The sequence below is a fragment of the Passer montanus genome, unplaced genomic scaffold (genome assembly GCF_014805655.1).
Source record: "Passer montanus isolate IOZ18808 unplaced genomic scaffold, ASM1480565v1 scaffold20, whole genome shotgun sequence".
Classification (NCBI taxonomy): Eukaryota; Metazoa; Chordata; class Aves; order Passeriformes; family Passeridae; genus Passer; species Passer montanus.
In genome coordinates, this window is record NW_024366592.1 from 4,422,921 (window position 1) to 4,442,392 (window position 19,472).

Genomic DNA, 19,472 nt, shown 5'->3' on the forward strand with positions numbered 1-19,472 from the left:
ACAACCACACCCCAACTCAGCACAATGCCTCCTCCGCTGGAATCTCTGCCCATTTCTCCTCTGACAGCAAGTGCACCAGGACAGCCTCATCTGCACTTCCAAATCCCACAAGCTGAACACAAACCATCCAGTACCAGCACAGCTGACTCCATTCATGAAATCACTCACATTATCTTGTTCATGAATGAACTATGAATGGAAGTAATTCCTGAGTCAGGAACAGGTGGAGGGGAAGAATGGACTCAAGTGAAGGAAAGTATGAAGAAAGGAGAACAAAAGCAACAAATAAACACAGAATGAAGAAAGGATGCAAGAATGATGACGTGTCTTATATTAAAACTATGTGGTAATGCCTTGGGCCTACTTTTTCAAAGCAACAGAATTATTTTTCTGCAGTACATGACAAATAGATTTGATTTAAACTGCTCAGTACCACATAGGTCCTTCAGTGGGCCAGGCTACCTCTCTCCAGCTGTATTCCCTGGACTGGTAGACACTGAAACCTTGGGGCAGGTCTCCAGTGATTCTCTCTTGCTGGCTGCAGGACAGCCTGTACAAGCAGATTATTGGATCTTACTGGACCTTCTTAGATTCTTCTGGATGCTGATCACAGTGAATGGTTATTTTATGAGGTGCTTAAAATAGGTGGGTTTTATGCCCTGCAACACAAAATGCCTAAAAGCTGCACGTCCAGACTAAACTAGCACTGAGAAAAACAACACTCTTGAGGGCCCCGTGTCTCTCCATTGACAAAAGGAATTCATAAATTTCTAGAAGGCACTAAACTTGGTGGTGGCCAACAACAAGTGAGATAAATCCTAGTTTTAAAGACTGAAGTCTTTTCTATACAAGAAAATTACATACTGCATCTTCCTAAAGAGACAGACCTGAGTGGTTCAGTGTCATCAATGCGTGTGTGTCAATTATAGTCAGAAACTGTTGAAAATCTCCTGCTCTCTCTGTTGTTCCTCTGGCTAGCATGTAGAATTACTTGTGAATTATCCAGACACCTTTTTTGAGTTCCAAGAAAATCAGTTAAAGGTTGAAAGATAAGAGCAGGAAGATGGAAGGGAGATTACAATTTCAGGGCATTTAGGTGCTGGGCATAAAGGTGTGGGAAGGAAAAATAGCACACCAAAGTGCTCAATCCTCATGAAATGCTTACCTCACCTAAACCCCTGCCCTTTTACATAAAAGGCTTTGCAACCAGCATAGCAATTCTCTGAAGTTTTACATTTACTGGTGGCAGTAAAGTGGGATCATCTTCACAGAGCCAAATGCCACTCTGCACTCCTGAGCTCTGCTGTTGACAGCAGCAACAGGTTTCTCTGTCAGCCAGCACAGCTTCAAAGTCTACAGAAGCCAAGACAACTCTGCAGAGTACAGACTTATGTTTGGACATTACAGCTGAGTCTGGAGTTTGTAACCTGGGCAGCTCTGCCCTGCCTCCAAATGCACAAGGGAGGCTGACACTTTTGCAGATGTTTTAAAAGCTGTGCTGTTATTTATTCATGCGGCTGAGTTAATTCAACCTGGATGCAATAGAAACATTGCTCACAATACACAATTGCAACATAAGTTTTCACATCAAGCAAAAGCTAAACTAACACAGCAAGTAGCATCAATAATTGAAATTGCTTCTGGGAGGTAGAGGAGGCTCCAGGGTCAGGTTTGGGATGTGAAAGAGCACAGACATCTCTGCCTGCATGCAACCTTCCTCACTGCAGGTGATCAGAACCTGTCCAAGCCCTACTGCCTGCTCATGGCCACCCTGCCTGGGCATTTGACCTCAGCAGTCAAGTGCCTGTTCTTCTTCTGCCCATTTGGGCCACTAAAAATGACTGTGGTATTGCGCAAGTCATGCAAAAGCTGCTGTATGAGCTCTCCTGTCTGCTGCGTGCTCTCCAGGGAATACCATGTACCTTAACATTACTAAGAGTGGGTGGATGTGGGGACAGCACGACAGCCCTTGCACAGTCCATTCTCCCAACCTGTGTCAGTGTTCCTGAGCTATTTGATGGGAGTTGGATGGGGAATGAGAACAAGACAAGTTCCAAAATGCCAAAAGGTCTTTGATGTGCCTCTTGCTCCCATAGAAACAGCTTCTAAGTTGTGACCAGCCCTTGAGATACAGTGCACTGGAAATGCCAGCACACTACACAACACTACACTGCCAGCCCTCTTCTTCCTGCAGCATGGACAGGAAAAATATCCAGGATTATAATTCTGGGCCATGATTTTCTCCTTTCAATGCCTTATTTCCATGCATAGCATGCTGCTGGGTGTGCAGCCAATGCCCATCCAGCTCCCATGAGTGGCTGATGAAAAATTTGCTTGCAAAACCCACCAACTATGCTCAAGCATACCCCCAAGCTCAGAACTGGCACAGGAAGAAAGTACCTTCAAATGGCACAGCTACAACCAGCTGAATGTGCATGTTTTTTTCCTTCCTCTTTTAGACTATTCTACATATATTTTAAGTCTACTTTTATCTTTGCCTTTATGGAAGACAAATCAGGCATTTCTTGTGAAGAGAGGATGGCAGCACAGATTGTCAGTGCAAGCATATCATCTGTTGCCTGGCAAGATCAGACACAGGTTTGAACCCTGAACTCAGACCCAGTTTGATACATGCTCAAGTACACACAGTCTCTGCCCCAGGTGTATCCATGTCCACACAGCCTCAATATCTTGGTCCCCAACTTTGGGCCTTGTTTTCTACAGATGTTAATAGGATAGGCAAGGTCACTCCTTCACGGAATATTTGCAGTGTTACCATGAGAGGGGCAGTGGAAATTTCGAGTAATGAGTATGATGGAGTGGGGCCACCTGCCCCAGTGGCCCCCATGCCTCGTGCAGAAACAGAACAACCCCAATGCAGCAGCTCCTGGGCACTGAGGCTGGGAGGCTGGCACCAGCCTTTGCAACAGGCACTGTTCCCAGGAGATGCTGACACTGAGTTTGTAGTCCCATGTGAGGCAGAGGAACATGGTCATCTGCAGGGATGATGCCAAATTTATGATTACAGGGAAGTGTCAGCCTATTGTTGTTGCAATATCTGTGAGTGCAGAGGCTAGGTTTGGACTTGAGCAGATTATCTCTGAGGAGAAGAAACCCACACAATGCTTACTGGAGAAAAAAAGGCAATTACTTTTAACTGGAATTCTCAGCATGAAGAGACTGGACAGCACATGTGTCTTGTTGCTGGACAAGTCAATACTTCTACAGTATATTAAAAAAAGAGATGGCCCAAAGGTCAGGTAGGTACCTGGAGCAATAAGAAGCAGCAATTGCAGCTGGAATTAATTTTAAAATTTAGGCCTAGATTTGGCTCTTGAACTTTGGCATTCTCCAATATTTCTTTGGAGTAGAAGTGGTATGTGGATGGGATTTGGAATTTCTTTATGGTTTGATTCAAGAGAAACCGCTGCAAAATTCAAGGGAAATAGAGAACATTTTGGAGAATGGGAGAATGTAATAAAGGACCCAGTGCAAAGGACTTCCTGCCTAATGGAAAGGCAGCTCTCCCTAAGAGTTGTGCTTCTGCATAATAAAAGAAAGATGCAGCTGAGTGCTGCATGCCTTGAAATGGGTCTCTGAATGAACTAGACTTGAAAAAGGAGAGAGGTGCAGGCTGAGAGATGCATGGCTTGTGACCAGGAGAGGGTCATGGCAAGAGAATTGAAGGTAACAATCCAGCAAAGGCAGCCACTGATCAGAAGCAGGAAGGAAACCTCAGATTTTGTTCTGAAAAGGGGCAGTTCAGCTTGTTGGAGATTTTGGAGTGGGGATGTTCCTCAGTGCTCCATGGCTGCTGTGGCAATGCTGAGCCCTTAGAAGCATGTTTTCATACGCAGGCCTCCTCATCACCACAAACAGGACCTTGTCATTATCCTCATAATGCAGTTGGACAAACTCAAAGGCTCCCCAGTTTCCAGCCTGGACAGAAAGGGAATTGAATGTGTAGCCAGCATTCACTTCTCCCTGCTCACAGCAAGAAGCAGATATTTTTTCTCTGCCTCTCTTAATACTTCCCAGAAGGCATCAGAGTTACTTTACATGGATGGGGTCCCCAATTTCTAACCTGGACAGAAAGGGAATTGAGTATGTAGTCAGCATTCACTTCTCCCTGCTGGTCTCACAGCAAGAAGCAGATATTTTTCATCCTCTGCCTCTCTTAATACTTCCCAGAAGGCATCAGAGTTACTTTATATGGATGGGATGAGACCTCAGCCAAAGAGTTCCCCACCCCCAAACCTGCCAGCATGACTTGTTCTACCACCTGACAGTGCTGAGCTCCTGCTAGGCGACCACAGGCCTCCTGAGGAAGGATGAAATGAAAGAATTGATGATATGAAGGGTGACACACATAGCTGGGAAATGTGTTGAGGGATGCCAGCTAGGGACAGGCAATGGTGGTGTTGCTGAAGAGTGGGAGCAAAGGGGCATGGAGACCTTGCTGGTGCAGCCAGGGGCAGAGCGGGCTGGCAATGCCTTTGGAGTGGAGGGAGGAGGGGAAGAGATTTCCACACTTACTCCAGAACATCCCTGTTGAACTGCTTCTTGCTGTTGCCCAGGAATTCCCCAATCATCTGTCGGCTGAGGCCCTTCCGCTGCAGCAGAAAGTGTGCCACCCCAATGGGGGTGTCTGGGATGAAGCCTCGGGAGATCAGGAACTGGATCCCTTTGTCTGGGTTTCTGGAAGGGAAGGACAGAGACATGGTGAGTTTGCATGAGCTCTTGGAGGCATTGTTGCCTCTGGCTTGCATCAGTGCAGCCCTTGGTATGTGCCTGGGGTCCTATGCTTTCACGAGTGTGTCAGGAACAGGACTGGTTGGGGTGAGGAAAAGTGACTTGCTGTGTGTCCCCCTAGCTGCTGCTGAGGTCAAAAAAGATGCCATAGGACCTGCTGTGTCACTTGCAGCACCTGCTGTCACCTGGTAATCACAAGTGGCATCCCACTGCCACAACGAATCCTACTGCATTGTACCACACCTCATAAGTGACTCTTCTGCCATCCATCTGCTCCAGAGTCAGAGGCCCTTTCCTCTGTGAAGAAACTTAGGAGACATTGCTGCCGTGGTCTATGGGCAAACGAGGCTCAAGGCTCCAAGGGGGATAACCAAAAGTGGACACTTTTTCTGTTAAACAAATAATGTTGCTTTTCATAGATTTTCAATGTTCATTGTAGACTGATAGTTTTTTATCTTCCTCACCTGAGCTTGATGTTGGCTGCCTGAACAGAAATCCCATACTCAGATATGTTTATTCCTCCTCCACTTCCCCCACCCTGAGCTGTGTTTTTCTTCCCTTCTCTATTGATTCACGCCCTCAGGCAGAAATCTTTGTGTGTGAGAGAAGGCACCCAGAGAATGCTTTGTCAGAAGAAGGGAGGGAGCAGTGTGCAGCTCCCAGACAGAGGGCTTTTCTCCCTCTGTGGCTGGGAGCATCTCTCTGAGAGCAGGTCTGGTGCTGAGTGGGCCTGATTGCCTGGCTGTGGGAGTGATTTTCTGCTTCTTAATGTGCCAGTGTCTGTGCCTGCACACACAGCTCTTACAGAAGCAAAGTTTGGAGTGACCTTTAAAGGCCATCTACTCCAACCCTCTTGCAGTGAGTGGGGACATTTTCCACTAGATAAGGTTACTCAGAGAACCCACCAACCTCATATTGTATATCTCCAGGGATGAGGCAACCACCACCTCTCTGGGCAACCTGTGCCAGTGTTTCACCACCTTAACTGTAAAAATCTTCCTTACATCTAACCTAAATTGGCCCTCCTTCAGTTTAACAGCATTACCCCTGGTTCTATTGCCAGAGGTCCTGATAAAACATCTGTCCTCATCTTTCTGTCCTAGTTTATAAGCCCCTGTGTATCCTGGGAGTGGCTGTGAGGCTGTCTCACAATGCAGACAAGAACAAACAGTACGTGTGTGTTGTGCAGGAAGTTTTCCTCCCATATTTCAGTCTGCCCCACTGAAGGGTCTCTGTCTGTCATGATGCACTGTGCTGAGGTGAATCACTGCAATGGCAGGAAGATTGCCACATTTCTTTGGTTCTCTGAGCTGAGTGGAGAGAGGTGAGAGGGTGACTTCATTAAATGATGTCATATTTCCATCATTAACCCAAATTCTGGGTTCTTTCTCAAGGCTCAAGGAGTGAGTTTGCTCAGGCAGTTTCCTGGGGTGAGGAAAGAATAGGATGGGATTTCAGAGCACATGAATGCATGATATGCACAGGCACAGACTGTGACATTGTCAGGTGGTGAAGTATGTGGGTGAGCAACATATGTCTAGCTATAAGGGGAGCTGCCTGCAGCAGAATGGCCTGCTCCTTACAGGGGCCTCACGGACATGGAAAAAGTAGATGGCCTTCAAATAGTTCTGATTACTCTGTAAGGTCAAAAGAAAATATCCTGGGCAGTGTGGCACTGCTGGGGAGAGGGCTGCAAGAACAATCAGCCCATCACATTTATAAATAGGAGAGCTGCAAGATGTGATACCAAAAACCCCAGGCCTTCTTCAGGGAAAAGCAGCAATGCACCTTCTTTATTATCATAAAGATCTACTGGTTCACTGCTAAAGAGTACAGGTAAACTTCCCTGCCAGGTGCAAAGGTGATATGGTTGGGAGATAAGTCAAACTAAGCACCAGAGATTCATAAAATGCACATCCACCTGAGCACTTTGGTATTTGGCAAGGCATGGGATGGTGTTCACAACACAAGGATGAACTCTGTTACACCTGTGTGACTCCAAAGTCACTGGACTGACTTTGGATCCACTCCAGAGGAGCTGAGAGTTTATTATGGCCAGAAAAAATGCACACACTAGCATGGGTGTGCAGGTCTCAGTAGAGATGGTACACACAATGCCATCAAAGGATGCAGGATAAAAGAGTACACCTGATGAGAGTTTAATATGGCCAGAAAAAAATGCACACATGTGCAGGTCTCAGTAGAGATGGTACACACAATGCCATCAAAGGATGCAGGATAAAAGAGTACACCTGTGACAGCCCTCCTGCACTGCCTAGACCATAACTCAAAAATTCTTCACTGACAGCAGCCTCCCATCAGTTTTCCCCAGGATTCAATTTGTTCTTCACAACAACCTGATGGCAATACAGCATCTCTGCCACTGAACACCTGCAGATGTATCCCAGCATGCAGCTTTTACCCAGAGGTGCAGCAGACTACTCTACTCCTCTCTCTCCTGAGCCTGGTCCCTGCTATTAATTTTTGGTGTTGCAGGGCTGCTAAGCAGAGCCAGCAAATGCTGTGGGATTCCTCACGTCCTGCTGTCTTTCCCTCTGCCCACGCAGCCAGCTGCCCACACACACTGAGCTGTTACAGCAGTGCTGCATAATGAAGCACTCACCATTCCAGGGATTTCACCCCCTCACGGTGCAGCAGGGATGAGGAAAGTGCCACTGCATCGATGTGATTCCAGAGGCCTGCTCCAAGCCAGAGCACTGCCTTCCAAAAATGCCAGGCAAGGCCAGAGAGGCTGTGGCAGTTTCCACTAGAAACTGCAGGCTTTCAGCTGCTGCTCCAGGGAAAGCCAGGAAAAAGGATGTGCACACACAGCCTCAGCTCCATGGCCTACAGATCAGTGCCCACATCCCAAACCCAATGATAGTACACACAGCCTCAGCTCCATGGCCACAGATCAGTGCCCACATCCCAAACCCAATGATAGTAAACTGGCTTCTTCCTGGAAATAGACAGGGAAAACTTCAACCAAATAACCTCAGAAAGCTTAATGGCCCTCCCAGTCCCTTGGAGAAGAAGCCACAAGGGGAGCCACATGTCCCCTAGATACTGCTCAGAGATTGAAGAAAGGCATCATTCCCCAGAGCTAACAAGTTATTTTCCTCACTCCTGTTCTCCAACCTGTACTCAGAACTGGAAATACGTCCCTCTCAGTTCTGTAAGAGTCCCAAATCTGCCTGACCTAACATCACTTTGCTTCTGGGTGTGCTCTGAAACCAATCCTGAAAACCTCTCTTCCTGGTCCCTGCCTCCTGGAGTCCACAGCCTCCATAGTACACATTTATAAGTCCTGTTCACTTCCCCTTTGTCTGTGAAAAACTTCTGCCTGGGACTGCATAATGATCAGGCCTTGCTTTGACTAAAATGCCCACGCTAACGTGTGGAAAAACATTCTCCTACTATGGATACATTACATCCTCATTATTCGGGGACTCAAATGGAAACAAAGACAGAGATATGAGAGTGTGATGATAAAGCAAAACCCAGTACTTCTCATGGCTTGCTTAGATGAGAAAAGTCTCATCGAAAGGCAATGAGCAAATCTAAATCTTAAGGGAGCTCAGCTCCTTTCTGCCCATCCATATGTGACCCTGTGAGTGAACCTCTTCTGATGGTGACCTCTGCTCTGCTTTTGCTTTCACACCTACAGCCTTCTCACAGGATATCCAACTCAGGTATGTGAGAGACAGGTGACTGAACCTGGTCTGTCAGGTGAAAGTCTACCCAAGTATCTGAAGGAAAATTACAGCCAGAGATGTAATTTTACTATTAAGACTCATACTGGGCTAGCTAAGCTCAGCTCTACCTCTGTCTCCCTCTCTCTTTACTTGGAATTGACCCATGTTAAGAAACCAGGGTTGGGTTTACAGTCCTAGCTATGTTTGTTCCTTTGCAACAGAGTGGAGCAGAGTGATCCCAGGCTCAGCTGGTGGATGCCAAATGGACAGGAACTGGAACTGAAGGTTCAGTGAATTGTGAGAGCATGGGCACTACTCATGGGCTTGTTCCTCTGTTAGGCAGAAGAGAAGGACAGTATTTGGGAGAATTTAGGGAAAGAGCTTCTGGGAAGCCAATGTGTGTTGTGCACTGCATACCCAGATGGTCATGCCCTTGAATAAGAACAAATTAACAAATTTCCCTGGAGATGGATCTGGACCAAGAGCATGCCATCATCTGTGCCTATGTGAGGCATAACCCTGGCTGGGAAATGGAGGAAGAGCCACTTACATGTTGAAGAGGTTCAGTCCAATGCGGTAAAGGCGTTTCCTCATGGTGTCTGTGGAGAGTGTGGGGGACTTGCAGCTGGCTGGGTTTTCGCAGTGGTACCGCGGCAGACTGAGGATCATGGCCTGCAAGGCTTCCTTTGAGGACACCTCAGAGGCTGACTTGGCTGAGGTGGAGGTGCTGCTGCTGCTCAGCTGCTCTGAGTTGTCTGCATTTTCAGACTCCAAGCCTTTGCTTTGTCCTGCCTCATTGCTTGCATCAAACTGGAGCTTCTGCACCGCCATCTGATCCGGCTCAGCGCTGCTGTCCCCTGTGCCATTAGTGCTGACATCCACCTCGGTGGAAGTGAGGCTGTTCTCAGGTAAGCTCTCTGGGGCAGACAGTAGTTCACTGGCTTCTCCCTCCGCTTCTCCTGGGCTTTCTTCAGCCTTGGTAGCTGGAGAGAGCCCAGCCTGGTCGTTGCTGCTGAGACAGTTTGCCATGGACACCGAGGTAGATGATGAGACAGAGATGTTCTTGTTGTCGATCTGAACTGTGACATCTCGAAAAGCCATCATGAGAGTGCTGCTGCTCTTGGGTAGAGTATCTGGCAGGAGACCTTCCTCCTTCTCCTGATCCTGTAGCTCAGCCTCTAAGTCTTGGTTTGGCTGCATGGAGCTGGCGCTGAAGGTCTCCCTGATCTGGTACGAGCCCCCATCTTGCAGGGAGCACATGGTCTTCAGGCTCCAGGTGCTGAGGGCATCGTCGATGGATTTCGCCAGGGACTGAACTTGTTCTGTGAAGGAGTCCTCCAGCTCAGTTAGTGCCCCACTGATAGTGGCTGGCAAGGACGGGGACCTCACCAGCGGGATGCCCACAAAGTTGTACCCCTCCACCAGGGCTTTCTCCGCGGAGAAGCTCTCCGAGTTCTGGACGCGGACTTTCCTCAGGGAGATGCGGCGCGGCATGCGGCTCTCCAGCAGGGAGTTGCGGATCTTCTCAAAGTTCTTGCTGAGCTGGTACTGCCGGAAGGCGGTCTGGATGGTGCAAGCTGCCCTGCGGGACACCAGGTGGCCGCCGTATTTGTGTTCTAGCATTTCGATCTGAAAGACAGAGAACGGACACGTTAGTTTTTGCTAATTGCCTCCCCATGGCTTCTTATTGCCCAACTTTCTACACTGATTAGTCTTCAATGACTGTCAAAGCAACTTCTGACAACGAATTAACTTTTCCCTGCAATGCCATGCCCCTGATTTCAACAGAAGGTTCCTATTTGGGCACCCTGGCTAAATCATCAGCACCATGAACTTCCTCACAGCTGTAATGGGATCCTGCCTCTTCCTAGAGTGCCAGTCATGAAAACTGGAGCCTGCAGGTGCCCTTCCCTTGAAGACTCACTTCTGATGGCCTTTAGGGCAAGTGCATTACTGCAAATATAACATTCCAGCAATACGTCTTCCTGTTCAGTGGTGCTCTGGTCATGTCAGGCATTATCTCTTGTCTCAGAGTGTTACTAATGCTTCTCCCCTCCTCATCCACCTTAGGAAATACTCTCAGCAAAAGGAGAAATCATTCAGAAAAAGGGAAGAAAATTTCATTTTTAAATGCAAAGAATACTGGCTTGATCTAGCAGTTAGTGAGAAACATAAACTTCTATATAAGTTAGTGGAGGCTGGGTTTGTTCTGAGTTGTGTCTTTTAAAAAGTGCTCTGAATCCCAAAGTGTCTTCCTTTTTGATATCTGAATTTTTCAGGTGTCAGTCAGCAATGAAAAGAAAAATACCCAGAAAAAGAAAGACTCTCACTTTTGAAAGGCAAAAAAGTCTGGATTTTAAATGTTGAGACAAGATAATAAAAAAAGTAGAAGGAGGATTTACCTGAGCTGGTAACAACAAACACACGTAAATACATTGACACACATCATCTCAACTGGCTTCAGCAAAGCATGTATGTATGGTTGTTCCTGTAGTCTAGAATTTAAACTTCCTGGTAATCCCCCCACTCTTCCTCTGCAGCTGGGTTTTCACTAACAAGTTCCAGGAGAATGACAGATGATTTGGTTCCAATGAGTGACTGACAGAGGACAAGGGGGACAGTGTGAGGATGAAGGTGGAAGATGGGGTTAAAAAAAAAAGAATGAACACAAACTACCTTCACTGAGGTTTAGGCTGAACTATAAGTTATCATTGGCACTTCACAGGGCAGAGTGCAGTTGCAGACTGTAGCATTAATATGTGTCTGCACACATGTAGGAAAACCAAAAAAGTTGAAAGGCAGGACTGAGAAGACCGGTGAAGTCAGCCCTGAGTTAGCAGAGGATTCAGTGCATCAGTCATGTGGTGAGTGTGAGCTCATTAGCAGAACCAAAGGATGGGTTTCACTGACTGCATCCTCATCCCAGACATACCACTTGTCCCTCACCATGCCTTGGTGGCCCAGTACTCACAGTTTGAAAAGCTCAGCTCCACAAGATCTGAGTTTAAGTGCAAATTGCTTTCACAGTCAAAGTGAGACTGAGGCATGAGCCTCAGCTCAGAGTTATGCCATGTCACCTGCTTCCTTCTTCTTTTTCATAACATGACGTAAGTTACAGATAAAACCATCAGCGAGTGATGACACATAAAGACCTGGTCTGACAGCTATGAGAACTGTAAATGACCTCTGGAGTCTTTCCAATACTAACTCCTCTGGAAGTAGAGGAAGATAATGTGACCTTGGGAGATAACAGGCAGAGAGGAACAACCTAAGCCCAGCCATTTTGTGCCTGCACTGCTATCCTGGCTGTGGAGCAAGTACTGGGAGGCTGACATTTATGGAAGAGAGTGGGATGGGGAGCACATCTTTTCATATTTCCCTCTCTGGACATGAAGCAGGGACCTTTGCCTTGTGCTCAAACATCAGGTAGGCTTCTGTTTTCTGTCTGCCTTGCCCTCAAGCTTGTGGTCTGTCCAAGCAAACATCAAAGCCCAGCACTAAGAAACACCAGCGATTTTCTTAGTGGTGGGGTTGCCACTGCAGTTGCAGAGGTAGCTGGCTCAGAGCTCTGTTTATCCCTGATTTAAAGAACATTTGCCTAATATTTTCACTGCTGCCCTCCCAGAAATGGTCTGCATAAATGTTGCTAAAAGTCACCCCCACCAATCATGGGTACAGTGTCATTTACCACAAGACCTGGCAGCAGGCCTTTTGGATAAACAAGGACATCTTAAATCCTGCCATAAAACCAACACTCCTGACACATGCCTTTAAAGTTGGCCTGTCTGGAAAGAGACTGAACTATCCCTTGGCTCATTCCTTCAGGGAGAAGGCTCATGCAAATAAATGTAAATTACATCAGTAACCTGCAAAGGCCCAACCCAGAGAGTTATTACTGATAACTGACCGTGAGCACTTAAAATAATGATCTGGTTAATGAAAATGTAGAGCTAATCGTGTTAGGAGGGAAAGAGGAACAAATGAGAAGGACAGAATAACAGTAAAATGCAAAATAAAGCAGAAGCAAGAGCCTTACAATTATCTAAGGTTTCCAAGGAGGTGACAGCCATTCTGAAAACATGAAATTCATAGGCTCTGATCTTATTAGAGGCCAAGACAACATGTCATTGCTGATCTAAAGTAAAAGGCCAGTTTATCTCATGCAAGGACAGTGCCAAAAATGGCAGACTTTAATAGCTAGCAAGGAGAGATCCTTCCAAAAGTCCAAAGGAACAGAGCAAGCTGTCAGTACCTTGATAAAAAACATCACCAGCTTTTTGCAGTCCATAATCTCAGTCCTCCCAAAGGACTAAGGCATTAAGGAGCAGAACAAGATCTAAAGTGAGAGGACTCCTAGATCTGAAGAGAGAGGACTCCTCCTCAAATACTCTGTCTTCTAGCTCATACCAGGGGTGCAAGGCTGGGTTCTGCCCTTTGCACCACTGCCTACTGGCACTGTCCAAAGCAAGGGGAATCCTGCACTATCTTTCAGCAGGCATAACAGGGACAGGGAGTGTTCCAAGGGATGCCTGAGAAGACTGGCAGAGCTATATGCAGCATCCCCATAGAGAGAAGTGCCCTCCCCACCCTTGTTTGGTAGCTGTGGGTCTCTGTCTCTTTTTCTTTGCTGTTGCCCAGACATTTGCTGCTTATTGATGTCTGAGACATACCCATTTGCTGCGAGATCGAGCTAACTGACAGTCCAAAGGAACTAAGGACTTCACACAGCTGTAGCCTGTGTTCTTCTTCTCCAGAGGAGAGAGGGCGTTTGTTAGCACCGCAGCAGTCACGGGTAATGGAGATGTAAGTCTGGATGGCTGGAGGAACCTTCTGTTCTCATCTGAGAGCTGAGAAAGGCCAGACATGATTGGCCTTCTCTCGCTCCTAATAAACCCCATGAATTACAAGTAATTGCCTACTTAAAGCTACTCTTCTCTGGGGAATGATCCGACAGCCGGCGCCAAAGGAAGGGAAGAGCAGGAGGGGGATCGGGGGGGATTTCAAAGAATAATTAGCTTAATACATTTCTGGGCCTCAGTATGAACACTCATTCTGAGCAATCGTGGCTGAATTAGAAATGGCTGCGAAATATCCACTGCCATGAGGGATTGCATATGGAGGGAGATTTAACAAGGTCAAGGCAAGACAAAAGGCAAGCCAAACTGTAGGCCCCGACATGGACAAACATCTGAGGTCCACATCCCATGGCTTTGGTGCCCATAGGCATAAATTTATAAATCTGCCAGGAGAGACCATGGCCTGATCTTATTCTTGGCTAGCACAGGTTTTCTATCTTGGTTGCCACTGAGTATGGGGATGTGCCACCATGTTATAACCAGAAAAGAATCAGGCTCAGGGATAGAATCTGAGTCACTCAAGGTAATGCACACATCATAAAAAAAGTAAAAAAAAAACCAAACAAAAAACATACAAAGCATACTTGTCACTCATTCTTAATGCTTCTCCAGCCTCTCACAATGGAAGGACATTGCTACAAGGGATATTTGTTAATGGAGTGCTTTCCTTCATCCATGGGACACCTGCTGCCCTTCAGCACAGCCCAAGTGTATGCATGACTGAAAGCATGCTCCTCTTCCCTGTGGTGCCTTGCATTTCCCCAACATTACAGAGTCTAAGAACAGGGGAACTTTAGTACCTGAGTCTCTGTTCCAACCTCCCGGCATTGAGTACATCTCCTCAGTGCACTGTCAGAATTCTCTGTTTCATGGGGTAGGGAGCAAGGACAGCCATGAAGCCACTCACCAACTCTCTAGGATGATGCTGAGGGGCTTCGACTGGTCCAGGTCTTGCAGAGGAGGCTGCACTTTACCCTTTTTCCTTACTAGCACTCAGTCCTCTCTCAAAAGGTAAATGTGACTTCAATTGTGCAGTGAGACTAAAAATGTCTCCTTGCACTTTTTTCTCTTACTGTGAGTTCTATTCCTGCATTACAAGTTCTGCTATAGGTAGGGTTCTACTGGGACAGCCCTGTGCAGTTCCTATCACCATTATTCCCATTTAAGAAAACTACCTGATGGGTAAATTGATACTAATACCTATAAAAACACATACTACAGTGCAAGAGTGGAAGAATTAGTACTCTTCACTGCCTGAAAATCCCCCCTTCCAGAGCTGAAGGCAATTCACTAAAGACACCCATGAGTCTGGGGAGGCACACAAATTGTAAGGCCCCTTTGGTGTGAGAAAAGTGGTTTCACCAAGGAGATTAGGCTCAGTCCCTGCAAGGTCAGTTCTGTGAGGCACCAGGCATTAATGAGCAATGAGCTAAACATGGCTCTCTTGCTCACATGCATCCAGGGCAGATCTGCTGCAAGAACAATGACATGGCAACATGACCTTAAAGCTAAAATAACACAGGACAGACACTCCCCGGGACCAACCAGAGCAGCTGTAGGATATCCAGGAGGCTAAGAACATATATAGCAGTCAAGATGTGGCCCACCCTGAAGATATGTCACATTAGCTTGTGAAGCCAGTTAATTAGTCTCTCTTTTTTTTTTTTTTTTTTTTCCTGGTATGAAGCAAGAATTTTGTCTGAATATGCAGTATTTTGAGAAAGACAGAGCTGGAGAGCAAAGGTGTCTCTTTTGCTCAGAAATCTGTTGGGTCATTGATCTGACACGTATGTTTAGGGACAGCATCTGTGCCTTGAGGGAAGTGGTAGAGAGATGTCCCAGAAGTAGCAGCTTCTTCTGTGGAAACCTCATTAGCTGAGACCCTTCAGCTGCGATATCACAGCTTCCACTGAACTCTCCCCCTGTCACTTGTCCTCCTCACCTCACAGACTGCAGGGCCTGCATATCCTACAGCCCCTGACAGAGCTGCCTTCCCAGGGAAAAGGCACAAATTATGCTTTAGGTTCTGTTTTGCACAACAGCTCTCCTGAACTGTAATCTGCAGAGACGAGGAGGGAGGGGACACATTCCACCTGTGAAGGAGGAGGCCAGCTGCTGTTAGCCCCTGTCCCACTGTCTCCTGCTGGGAGTCCAGTGGGACACACAGCTAGAGATGGGCACACTTGTGCTCTGGAGCTAGTCTGTAGCCTCAGGCACAGAGTGCAGCTTCTAGGACTGAATAATTTTCTCTTAGCCTGGTAAACTTGCCTATCTCTTCAGCATCCTCCTCTGGACTGAGGGCAGTGGTGCCAGGAGCGCACAAACATCGTGGTAGGTGCTGTGTAGGACACTCATTGAATAAACCCCACTTCCTCTTGAAAGCTCATGCTAATGCAGAAGTGTGCTGGGGGCCTGCCCTGCATGATGCAAGATGGCAAGATGGTTCTTGGAGACTCACCCATGAGGGAGGTAATTTGGAGAACCAGTTTTCCAGGAGCCCTGTTGACACTGTACACTTGAGAGCAAGGCACTACCCTTGGATGCTGCTGCTCTTGGCTGCCTGCAACCCATCTCTAAGCCTACACTCACTACTGGGTTTCTAGGTCCATTTTGGACCACTGAATCCAGGCAACAAGGAGCTGACACCAGCAGGTTTGGGTGAAAGAGTGACTCAGTCACAGGTGGGGAATCTACTTCCTCCATCAGCCTCACGTGCCCAAAGGGCCGGCTAGGCAGGGCAGAAGCTCCAGGTGAACAAAAGGCCAATGCATCTGCTGAAAGTCATTCCACACAGTGCAAACGCAGTCCCACCCGCCCCATCCCCTTCTCCCAACAGCCTGAGCAGGAAGCCTTGGTACCTGTTTATTCTTTAGGTCAAGGGAGAGCTCATAATCGGAGGCAGCCGCATGGGAACACGAGGCCGTCCCTTTGCTGCGCTGCACTCTCACTGGGGAGCCCGTGTGGTGGAGGCTCGCCTTCTGCACCAGGGGGGAACACCCCGCTGCCTGCTCTTCTTGGAGCTCCGCATGCTGGGCTTTTAGCGGCACGGAGTCGGACCTGCCTTCCTGGCCACTCTGTCTGCCGGCCTCCTTCGGATCCTCCGTTTCACACCCGGCTCTCTTGCTTGTGGAACCGCTGGGATCGTCACTGTGAACAAAACGCAACGTTTCGCTTGTTTTATTTGTTTATATTATATTTGATTTATGATCATGTTTATTGCTGTTCGCTGTACTCGTTCCCTGAGCTGCGTTTTAAATGTCTAGGGAGCCTGGGCTGTCAGGGGTCTCCTCCAGTGATGGATCAGGATTGGAGGCTGCTCCAGCTCTGAGGGGAGCTGGGAGGGAGGAGCCTGCTTGGTTTGTACCTGCATTGGTTCCTACAGGGGAGCCTGCTCAAGAGGCTCTTAGAGCCTCTCTAAGAGCAGGCTCCCCTCTATGACCCAGTCCTGTGACTCCTCAAACTGCCTGGTTGCCTCTGTTCCAGGTGCTGCAGTTAGAGGAGATGGAGAGCCAAGGAGGGTGTCATGGCCTGTGGACACCCCTCCTGCCCTTTGGAGCAGCTGGCAATCACCCCTGTGCACTTGCCACCTACTGCTCAGCATCTCTGCACATCCTGAATTCCATCTGGCACGGAGCCTGGATCCCAAGGAACCAGTTTCCCCATGGAGTTCCTAAGGGCATGTGGGAAACGGGGCAGGGGTGGCTAAATGCTGCTGAGTTTCCAGGGAAACTCTTGGAGAGCTGAGAATATAAAGGGACAACAGAGCCAGCCAGCCCTGAGGTCCTGACACTTTAAAGAGTGTTTCCAATACAGCCATAGCAGACTGCAGAGCTTCCATGAAAGAAGCTGCCTCTTTCTCACCTACAGATTGCTGTGCCACTGAGATCTTGTGGAGAAAGTTCTCTTTTCTCCTGTCAGCCACAGCAGCAGCTGTGTGAAACCAGGGCCTGACAACAGTCCCTAAGAGATGGGACTTTGTGCTCCAGGCAGGATGGGATTAGCATGTGTCTGATCCATTGAAGTGATGAGGAAGTCTGTACTTAACCCCTCTTGCCAAGCATATTCCAAAATCATCCAATTTCAAACAAGATTTCGTTGTTCTGGGGTTCTGTTTGAACCTGACAGTGTTTGTTCATTGTTATCTTAGCCTCCTTCTTGTGGCTACAGAGGAATAATTTATGATTTCCAAGAGTGTGCAAGTCTACATGCACTCTGGCTGCTACTGCACCAAGTCCATCAGACACAGTCCACAGGTTTCCAAGGGATGAGCATTCAGCTGAGAACAACATCCAGTTTGGATATAATTACTACAGAACCAATGCATTTAATTTCAGTGAAACCAAGAATGTGTATTGCCTCCCATACTTAAATGCTATTAAATTATTTAATTAACTTCTGAAATATATCTCTTTCTCTTGGACTTGCTCCACATAAAACCAGTTCTGCTATCAACTAGATAATAAATCATTTTATGATTGGTGTTGATGTCAGAGCAAAAAGAGGGAAATTAGATATGATTTTATGTAGTGCCCAAATTACTTAGAAGCATTTAAGTCTCATTTTCAAAAGTGCTGTATGCCCTTAAGAGTCCAAATCTTCTAGCTGTAAATAGACTTTGCCTCCTAAGCCTCTGAGCACTTTTGCACATTTACTAGTACTTTAAAAGGAAGTTTATTCTCTCCAATGGCAGCTTTTCTGTTCAACAGATTAACAATCAAATTTAGAAACGTTCTCACAGTTTCTAAGAGGACTCCAAATCTGATGAGCCAGACACTACCACAACTTCAGAATTAAGAAAGATGAAGGATTTAAATTTAGAAAGTTTCTCCTTTTATACATATATCTATAGTCACCAGTTAGACTTAAAAAAATAAATTCACAGAAGAAATCAGTCTCTTACGTAAATGCTCATACATAAATGCTATATAACCAACTTTGTCAAAGAGCATTAAAATTATGTCTTTCCATAATCATCAGTCAGGAAATACATTAAAATGAAGCATAAAACTGTTCTTTTAGGTTGGACAACTTATCAAAATTTGCATTGTTCTATTCCTGATGCTACATTTTTTCCTACACCTAAAGATATTTTTAACTCTTTATTTTTAATTCTTTCTCTTCTATGTCTATCTACATTGCAGGAAATCTTACTGGAGGACTGTCCCCTTACATATCTCACTGTAACATTTTTATTGGCAGCCCCTCTACTGTCCCTTCTGATTTTAACCAGCAGAGCAGCAATTTTTATCCTCAGCCTAAGGGAAAATCAGGTGACATAGATTTGATCACATTTTCATTGAAGTGCATGGCAAAAGCTTCCCGAGCATTTCAGTGGGATCTGGACTGTGCCCTATAAAGCAATTTCAGCTAGATGCATGAGCCCTCATTCAGCAAGACACATGCTCCAAATTGCTCAGCTGAGTCAAGGCCACAGTGCCCAGTGTGCCAGGCAGAGCTTCTTTAGGGCAGGTCAGACCCGAGGCAGTCAAATGGAGAGCTCGCCTTGCCCTGACTTCCCTTGGAGCCTGAACAGACTCTAAATGCCAGCAAATATTCCCTGACATGGTGGTCCTCTAAGCACAGGCACATGTGCTTAGCTCTGTTTTCCTGAGCACTGCTCTGGCTGCTCTGGGTGGAACATGGAGTGTGTGTGAGAGTTTGCAGCACTCAGTCCTGCTGCTCCGTAAGGAGGACGTCACCTCTCCTGGGTGCATCTCTGCTTTGTCTTCTGTCACACACAGCGTACAGCCTGAGTGAGTAACATTCACAGGATACTCTGCATCCACTGGCAACAGGAGAGTAAAATCAGCAGGCTTTGTAGAATCAGACTAATCTAGACTGGGAGGGAAGGCTGGAGGTGTCTCCTCCAACTCCCTGCTCAAAGAAGCCATTTTCAGAGGCAGGTAAAGTTAATCTGGGCCTTTTCCAGGCAGCTCTTCAGTATTTCCAGACATTAAGGCTCCCCAGGCTCTCTCCCCAGCCTGGACCCACCAATCCCTGTTCCAGCAACACTGTCAGAGTGCTGGTCTCCAGCCCTGCCACAGCTTTCCCCTTTATATGGCCACGGACACACATGATCTGCACCCTGAAGACTGACTCCTTAACTTGGCCTTGGACTTGCCACAACACCACGGCCCTGCTGATGACTGGGCTCTGTGTGACCCTAGGT

General features: G+C 47.1%; 1 protein-coding gene across 4 annotated transcripts in view; it reads right to left on the reverse strand.

The window, feature by feature from the left end:
* Positions 1-19,472, reverse strand: part of IQSEC3 (IQ motif and Sec7 domain ArfGEF 3) — a 97,715-nt gene that overhangs the window by 19,533 nt on the left and 58,710 nt on the right. For all 4 annotated transcript variants that reach the window (XM_039708250.1, XM_039708253.1, XM_039708251.1 and 1 more), the window contains exons 3-5: positions 16,162-16,450; positions 8,998-10,076; positions 4,537-4,698 (exon numbers count right to left, since the gene is read on the reverse strand). In XM_039708250.1, the coding sequence (XP_039564184.1) occupies positions 4,537-4,698; positions 8,998-10,076; positions 16,162-16,450 (1,530 nt within the window). The remainder of the gene's footprint in view (positions 1-4,536; positions 4,699-8,997; positions 10,077-16,161; positions 16,451-19,472) is intronic.